Source organism: Actinia tenebrosa, unplaced genomic scaffold (genome assembly GCF_029948245.1).
Source record: "Actinia tenebrosa isolate PJP-AT-01 unplaced genomic scaffold, QUT_ActTen_1.0 PGA_scaffold10__47_contigs__length_13832649, whole genome shotgun sequence".
NCBI lineage: Eukaryota > Metazoa > Cnidaria > Anthozoa > Actiniaria > Actiniidae > Actinia > Actinia tenebrosa.
Window position 1 is genome coordinate 11,726,003 of NW_028292570.1, and position 9,509 is coordinate 11,735,511.

At 37.6% G+C, this 9,509-nt stretch overlaps 1 protein-coding gene across 1 annotated transcript; it reads left to right on the plus strand.

The window, feature by feature from the left end:
* Positions 1 to 3,445: 3,445 nt before the first annotated feature.
* On the plus strand, positions 3,446 to 5,648 carry LOC148913050 (uncharacterized). The gene is made up of 2 exons (XM_089026759.1): positions 3,446 to 4,290; positions 4,694 to 5,648. Exons 1-2 carry the CDS (start codon positions 3,794 to 3,796, stop codon positions 5,646 to 5,648), a joined length of 1,452 nt encoding a protein of 483 aa, XP_088882885.1. The 5' UTR covers positions 3,446 to 3,793.
* The last annotated feature ends 3,861 nt before the right edge of the window (positions 5,649 to 9,509 follow it).

A 9,509-nucleotide genomic window follows, 5' to 3' on the forward strand; every position in this document is an offset into this window, starting at 1 on the left:
CTATCAAAATATAGTGATCCCTCGAAGATTTGTAGTAAATTTCTTAGCAAATTATCCGATGCTCGACCCGGTGGTCTCGTTTTGATGCTACGTTCATCACGATACCGCTGGTTTGTTGGGGTGGCGTGCTCATCTACGATAAGAGCTATTATTAAAAAACTAACAACCCTCTTGTACTCCGACGAAGGACTAGCGTCCGAAACGACAGTAAATTTTTTCATCTTTTCACAGTGTAAAATTTACCCTTTTATCATTAGTGTTTCATTAGAAACACCGACGCAGCTCACACTGGTTTTTAGTTAGTTATCTCTAATTAAAACAACTGTCACAGAAAAACACAGATTCTTTTATCCTCTTGGGGATGGCCTAAAAGCTCTCTGTTTCAGTACTAGGAAATAAAAACACACTAGTGAAAAATATACTTACTTAGTCTTGTTCTTGTTATGGCTAGTTCTTCACGTTCCCCAACCATTTGATCTTGATATTCCTTCGCCTTCTTCGCCAAATCATGTCTGTTTGCTGCCTCTAGCGCCTCAATTAAGAACTCCACGTTGTATTCGCAAATAACCTTGTGTTTTGTCAAACAAGCGAACCATTTCAACCCAGAGTATTCCTCCTCGGCTTTGATTTCTTCGAGAACACCACCAGGGACTTTATCCAACGTTAGGTATTTCAAAGCTTTAACATCTCTAGTTACAAGCTCAAGCGCGATTTTTGTACAGATTTTGTGAAATTGGCTAATGGCGTTTTTGGTTAATGAAGTCTTTGTTGAGCTCAGCGCCATTTTGGAATGTTTGAAGAAGCTAGTGTTTTCTTCATTCAAGTTGTCTTTTTCTTTCTCCAGTGAAACAGTCTTGTCTGTGTTTCCTTTACTCAAGTTGTCTTCTTCTTCCTCCATAGAAACAGTCTTGTTTGTGCTTTCTTCACTCAAGTTGTCTTCTTCTTCCTCCATAGAAACAGTCTTGTCTGTGCTTTCTTCATTCAAGTTGTCTTCTTCTTCCTTCAGAGAAACAGTCTTGTCTGTGCTTTCTTCATTCGAGTTGTCTTCTTCTTCCTTCAGAGAAACAGTCTTGTCTGTGTTTCCTTCACTCAAGTTGTCTTCTTCCTCCTCCATAGAAACAGTCTTGTTTGTGCTTTCTTCATTCAAGTTGTCTTCTTCTTCCTTCCTTACTGTCTTTGCTGTCGTTCATAACGTATCGTCGTTCGTTTCTTGGTTATCGCTCAGGTATTGACGTGCTAATAGGTATTCGTCCTCATCCATCTCTACAGTAAACTCAACAGGCTCACCATTTGCAAGATGTTTTAAATTTTCTGTGATGATACATTTTTGCAGATCTTTTGTCAATTGACCTGACTCATACCTTAAAGCAAGAAAATAAAAGGGCAATAAGCAGAGAAAGACTAAACATGCACCTACTCCATCAAATAAACACAACGACACGCAAAAGACACGTCACCTTTTCCGTAATTCTTCCATTGCAAGCAGGTCTCGAGCACGAAGCTGCAATGTAATTGTTCCAAACTCAACGCGAATAACCGAAATACCACCATTGAACGTGGACTGAAAAAAGTTAGCAAGAACTTCTGGGTTGTCTTTTAGTCTATTTAGTGCGTAGATGGTTCCTCCGAGCCATGCACCGACGCTTGCCAACTTTATTATACAGCGTAAACTGAACACTAGAAAAATGATAAGTAAGAGTATTAGATTTAAAGCTTTTAACAGTGATAAAAGGTATAAACACTGCATCAGTATCACTGTCATGGTCTATATTTTTGGCATTACTGTTTTTTCCTATAATTTGTAAAGCGGCCAGAAAAAAATCACAGTTGTTAAATATACTGGCGAAAGATAAAACTTTCAGATGGATTTTCATGGATATCAAATTTAATGGGCAATTCAAAGTATAACGACAGCATTGAACAACAATTGTGTTTATAGAATGTAAAACCAGTTGTTGAGTATAAAATAATCGTCACTGAATATTGCAACAATTTAGCAAATAGATATCATCTCACATGGAAGTAAAGTTCAAGCTCCTGATATGAATAGCTATTCAAGCCTTTATTGGATAAGAACTTCGTATTTGTACGAAATCCGAAAGTAAGTTACGCGTAATGTCGTAAACAGATGACGTAAGACGATTGGTATGAGTGGCACATTTGCATATTTAGACCCCTCGCAATAAATCGTTTCTACACTTCGAGTTAAAAATCAGGATTTCGACTGACCTTGGGTTGGTAATTGTTGTAAATAGTTACAAAAGCTTGAACCCTCCTGATCTTCATCAGCATCTAACGGACGAGTCAGTAGATCATCAATTTTCTTTTCCCACTCATCTACTAAGGGCGACCCACTTGGTGAATGGTACCCTACAATCCGTAACAATGCATCTTTTATTTGTTTCCAGTAATCAAGAAACTCTGACTTTCGAATTTCCATCTTCTCGTTGATGTGACAAGTGATATTTCTGTATTGATGGATTCTTACAATGTCGGCTTCTAAAGATAAGTCCGCTTGATTTGGCAAGTTATTCCACCCCGTCCTCGGTTTACTAAGGCTGCATATGACTTTTTCTTTCAAAATCTTTGTAAGCAAGGTTATGTCAAAGGATGTGGGCTGACAAGAGGCTGAAGTAGGGTAAAGCAACTGCCACTCCTTATCAAATATTATTCCTTTTTTTCTCAAATGACCTAATCTTTTAAATACCACTGGCTTATTGAGCACCTCGGACAATTCTTTTGGAAATATGAGATTTTGAAGTAACTTTCTCAATATGGCTGTTCCTCCACTCACTAAGAGATAGTTCAGTCTCAAGTAACGAATTTTGCCCGGCGTCGGCTTCAAAGAAACATCTGGAAAGTGAGTTACTTGTCCTAGTGGCATCACTGCATCTCAAAATGGCAGTTTCTCAGGACTCCCAGGTGGCCAGAAGCATAATTACTTTGAATTGTTGTTCACAGGACTAACATATATAACCTGAAAATAGGAATAAAAGGAGGAAAAGGTTTGTCAATAGTCAGACGAAAGAAGGGGGAGCGGATTTCTTTAGTAACGTGCATTATTAGTACTCGAATGCACTCTATCAGAAGTTCATCACTAGTCATTGGAAATCTGATTCTATATAACTGCTGACATAAAAGGCAAAAACGCTAAATAAACTCTTTCGCGAGTTTATTATTGCTAACGAGACAATTGAACGAGTTAAAATACATTTCATTTGGTCTAAAACTGCTTTATGAAGAAGCATCCCAAAGTTAAATAACCTGATCAAATACCAAGCGATAGAAGCAAAAACATGCCACTATCTAAACCATATCTAGCTCGTATGTTAAGGTGGAACCAAACTAATTCCGAGCGAATTTTGGACAATTTTATTCTCGCTCGCTTCCCAAAACTAGGTACCCTGGTCCCAGAGCTTTCTCGTTTTTTTTTTTCTCTGTAAAAAGCGGCAACAACGAGCTGCGAAGCAGCGAGCCGCGAGAAACCTCTGGTCACGACCGTTGAGAATCTCACTTTCATGCCATCAACTTATGATCGTCGAATTCTGATTGGATGGCTATTTTAATCAGTGTACGAGAAATATGATTGGCTGGATTAGATATCTATGGGGGTAGGGGCTGAATGATTTTGTCACGTCAATATTTTTGTTTGGGGAGAGGGGTCAGACTTTTCGTGCCATCGGACTATATCGTCATTATAGCGTCTTGTCAGCCTGAAGTTTGATCTTTAAAATAAATCTTACAATCTTATCTAAAGTCTATAGTTTATAAATATTGCTGGTTTATAGTTTCAATGACGGTTTTGATATCCAGAGAACTATTCGAGAGTATCTTGAAGTCAATTCTCGAAAGTCGTTTTCCCGAAATAGAACAGCTATCGGCTGAGCAAAGCAACGCTTTGTTTGGTCTGTTAAACCGAGAAGATGTCTTCGCCGTTTTGCCAACCGGCCATGGCAAGTCAATCATATTCCAACTACTGTTCGACTTCTGTAAGGAACTTTATCTCAGAGGGTTTCCTTACCCAAGGAACGCCATCGTCTTGGTGATTTGTCCGCTAAATTCGCTGGTGGAGTCTCATATCCGAGAGTTGAATTCCCGAGGCATGACAGCAAGCAGTTTAACAGGAGATATTGATGAATCGAAAATACTGCGTGGTCAATATTCTTATCTCTTCGCAAGCCCCGAGTCTGTCCTCCAAAATGAAAAATGGAGGAAAATGCTTGAAAGTGAGGTCTATCAAAGAAATGTGTTCGCTGTTGTCACCGATGAAGCGCACGTGGTGCCAAAATGGTAAGCTCAACTGATATGACCCATCTTCGTGATGATAAACTTTGACAATCGATTACATGTAACTGTGACATTAGTACTTAGGGACCTAAAATTACGGCTTTCGTATATTTAATCTTGAGAACACAGGGGAGGATAGTTCTGATCATAGAGTAACAGTCACAAAGAAGAAGCAATGATTCGATAAAAGGTTTCTTGGCGTAAACCTTGTAAAAGATAGAGCTAAAATATTCCTACATGACGTTGTAACCACAGTTCCGAAACATTTGTGAATTATAAAAATTGAAAAAAGCTTTAGATCCCAACAAGAAATCAGCTCAAACTGAAGTGTTTTTAGATCGGTCACTTGTTGCACAAATTGTAAATGTCTGCATTTATGCTCAATCATTGGTTATATTTTTTCCAGGGGATTCAGCAGCCAAAAACAGAAATCGAGTAAAAAGGAGTATGTTGCTGCTTTCCGTGAGTGTTTCTCAAGACTTGGGGAACTTAGATCTCTGCTCAGCCAGAAGCCACTGGTCCCCGTCCTTGTGCTGACAGCCACAGCAAACACAAAGACAAGGAAGGACATAAAAGAATCCCTCTGTATTCGAAAAAATTGCATTGAAATTTTTCTTAGTCCAAATAGAGAGAATATCTACCTCAACATTGCTAAGGTGAATTCAAACATTGGAAATTCTTTCGAATTGCTTCTAAAGGAGATTCATGAGAAAAATGTAACACTGGACAAAACTATTGTTTACTGCAAATCAATAAAGGACTGTGGCCGCTTGTTCATGCATTTTAAACAGGAACTTGGAAAGGATGCTTACGCTCATGATTGTGAAGCTTTGCCACAACATTTGATTATTTCCATGTTTCACCATTCTACACTGGCAAAGAACCAGATAAGAACATTAGAGTCCTTCCATGATGAGAATGGCACATGTAGACTGGTGTTTGCTACTAATGCCCTTGGGATGGGAGTCAACTTTCCCAACATAAGGAGAATAATTCATTATGGCCCACCAAGGGAAATGGAGGAACTCGTTCAGCAGATTGGTCGTGGAGGTAGAGATGGTAAGCCTGCTGTTGCTTTAATTATGTACACTGGGCATCATCTGAAAAACTGTGATCAGTCAGTTAAAGACATGTGCAAATCCACATCAGGATGTTTGAGGAAACTTTTACTGGCTGATTTTGGGGTTGAAGAGTTCCCCAACTACCAAAGCCATGAATGCTGTATCAACTGTCACAAAACATGTTTATGTTTAGAGGAATTGTGTAGTATCCCTTTGCCTGAAGTGTCACTTCCAGATTGTAAATCCAAAGCCCCACAGAAGACCAGGAACATTACAGCACAACAAGAAGAGCTGTTGTGAGAACTCCTAAAAGACAATGTCTTGGAACTTTCTTTGGGTCTCATTGACTTCTTAGGCATAGATGGCACTGCTTTATTCACCGATATATTGGTGAAGAAAGTTCTAAAACATGCAAAATTTATTTTCAATAAAGCCTACATACTTGAAAATCTTCCTGTGTTCAAGAACCAACATGCCATGGACATATTATGTATGGTGAATGATGTGTTTGAAGACATCAATGAACAGGAAATTGATATTAGCCAGTGTTCTTCATCAGAGGTTGACTTTACCTGTTCTGATTTGGAACTTTACATCTGTGAAGAGTTACTTGAAGAATACAGTGAAAGTGAGGCTGATTGTACAGATGATGAAGAACTGTCTAGCAACTGGTGAGCGATAATAAACACATGTAAGCATTTAAAAGTATGTATGTACTGAGACTGGTACCTGTTCCACCAAAAAATGGAATAAATGATGTGCAATGAGCCCTGATCACATAATATTGTTTTTGACACAACAGCATGTTTGACTGTTTATTGGATTTTTCACATTTGTTTTTATATTTTGAACATGTACTAGTAACTACCGGTAATAATATTGATGTATAGTTCCTCCACCTTTAGAGACCTTTGACATTCGATCTAAAGGTGGAGGGACCATACATCAATATTATTAACTATTGGTTATGCATTCCTTTCTTTTCATGTTGGTATATCTTTTCTGATATTTCCCCCACAAATATCAAAAAGCTGCTTGCTTAAAATAATGGCTAGACATCAGACAATACTCAGCAGTGGAATTTGTCTGGTCAGATCTTTGCCTTGCGAATTATCTTGAGCAGTAAAGAAACAAGGCGACATACTAGCCATTATTTTATGCCCTAAGTGAAAAAAAGAATTTTGCAAATGTTTACCAAGAAAATTAAAGGTACTTTGCAGTATTTTGAACTTAACACAAATGTCATTTGACATATTTAACTAAAACCTAGCTTTATAAAGTTTTCTTTGACACTTTGCTGCACAAAGTAAAAGTTAAAGTTCACATATCAAATTTATTCAACCAAAAATTTATCAATTGAAAGTAAACTGCTATCTTGTATGTCTGGATTCTCTTTAGTCCTTTTTCTTTGGGAAGGGGGGGTGGGGGGTTGAGATTACATAAATATTGAGTCATGAAAAATATGCAAAAAAGTGAAACCAGACTCCCCTGAAAATTTTCGAATAATTCCTCAAAAAAATAACAAGCAAGACTGCTATTTTCATTTTTCCTGCATTAAAGCTGGAGTTTAGAATCCTTGTTTGGCCCATTTTTTCTTGTGCTGATTAAACCATGAATTCAGCTTGTCATATTCCAAAGTTGAGAGTATACTTCTTTTAAAGTGCGGAAAGGCTGCATGTTGTCTTCCTTCTTCAGCTTTATCAACAAAGACCTCTGCTCTTGTGTGCAACTCATTCACAATTGTTTGAAAGTCTGATTGAGAGCGTGTCACAGTGTGCTTCCCAGATGGTCTTCTAACAGTTAGCTCTGCATCTATAGAAGACAGCAAATCCTCAACAGGCTTAACTGCTCTGCTGCAGCGTAAGGCAGGAGTTTGGTTGAGGTTGGCACCAAGATTACTCAGCATTTCTTTCTGGAGATGTACAATATGTTCCATCCTCAGATCCATAGAAATATTGTTACCAGCTCCACCAACGCGTTTAAAACATCAAATAAACTTTAGGTAATTTAACAAGAAATGTATAGTCAAAACGACGCTAACATGACAGTGTTGAGTAAATGACGTCACAGCGTAAAACTGCTGTACATAATGACTCGTTGGCCGTGACACAAAGAAATTAATGGCGGACGAAAATAAATCGTAAAATTTTGGCCCTTCCCTTTCGAATATTAGAAAGATATTTCAGTGAGAGGTTCTTAATGCGTTCAAGATTATTTCAGCAAAGTTCCAGCTCGAATGAAAGAGTTTTAATTTTGGAACAATTTTCGTCCAAGTGGCCCTTTAAAGAAATAAAACTTTAACTGACTCGAAGAACAAATTTCTTATGACTTTATGGGCCCGAACATTCAACAGAGCAAGGTTACTGGTGAAGTCTAACCAGAATTAAGGCAAGACTTATCAAGTACAAGAAACTTTACAAGTTTCAAATAATTCCAAGATGTATTAAGTTTTGTTCATGAAGATCAGCGAAGCATAATTACAAGTTCCGAAGAGGTCATGGCAGCCAACAAAGAAGTTATTTCATCGATGACAGCCGCAGATATCAGAAATGAACTGGAACAAAAACTGACCGAACTTGTTCAACGACTATAATCATTTCGAAAAGGTAAGCATGCACCTTCGATATCGCCATCATTTAGCTTTCAATCTACTCCAACGAAACTACATGAAGAAGTGAAGAGAGAAGGAAATCGATGAAAAAATCTCGTCACAATTTGAGAAACTATGTAAACAACTAATGCTATTTGTTGGTTCACATGTACAAAATGAGCAAAATCTATCAGAAGTTGGAGAGAGCGAGAAAACCGTTGTTACAGACATCGTCAAACTAATCGAAAGTTAAAGAAATACAATTTTAACTGACTTGAAGAAAAAAGTTTCGAGTTATGACTTTATGGGACCGAAATTCAGTTGACAAGCAAAATTTCCTTCAGACTTAATGAACAAGAATTAAAAAAAATTCCAAGTAGCAGATAAACAAAAGAATACTTGTGTTTGCGGACAAGATTTGCAAGGGGCAAAGTGAAACGTAGGAAAACAATGAAAACTGGTCATGTCTGCCGTTTGCAAGAAGAAGAAACGTTATTCTTAATCTGTCTATCAACTACTATTCACACTGTTACTATCTGCTACCAACTGGCATTAGGAAAAAACTACAAAATACGAAGGAACGGCATTTTGGAAGGGTTGGCATGAAATGGTAAGCCGTATATTCCGCATTCAGAAATTGAAGAAGGAAGTGATTTTTTTGCATCACTTGGATAAAGAAACTTCTTTTAACGGTTATAATCTGTTACAATTTAAAAAGCAATATGTACCACGAAGGTTAGCCGTTTAGCTATTTGCTTACCTCTTACAGAGGAAGAACTGTAGATATAGTTGCGTCAGTTAATAAATGCTGGCTAAGCATATTTCTAATAATGCCTGCCAAGTATCAGGGTGTTCCCCCATGATACGCATGCTCATAATGTTTCCGTAAATAAAAATACTTGTTCCAAACCGGTTGAACCAGGCCAACTGTCAAGGCCGCCTCGCATCATAAGTTATATTATTATATTATAATAATATAGTTCGCAGTATATACAGCCATTTGCAAAAATTATGGCCGTTTCAAATATAAATACAAGTATATCGAAAGTATATCAGACAGGGCGGGATATCTTTCTTGATATTTTTTTCAGAAAGCCTAATGATAGACAACTCGAAAAAATATAATGGAGGATATCCCATAATATTTGATATGCTTTTGATATACTTGTATATATATTGGAAGCGGCCATAATTTTTGCAAATGGCTGTGTATATATATGTGTGTGTGTGTGTGTAAGATCCGTTTATCTATTCACGGTCAGCGGTATACCACTGTATGCATATCATTATAAGTTTTCATTCTGGGCATCGTTCAGATTGTGTTGGAGAATTTACCACGAGGTATGTAGAGAATTAGCGTTTAATATCCTTATGTTTGTAGCGAATGTATTGTAAAGTGATTGTAAATGTTTGAGAACCGTAGGTGAGCTTTTATTGAAGTGTATATGAATCGCAGATGAATGCAGAGAAGTATTTATGTAAACGATCCGGAGTATTACAAGTAAACAACCAAGTTTGAGTTCATCACGAGTGTCCGTGTTTCTCACATAAAGCAGTGCGATGCCACATCA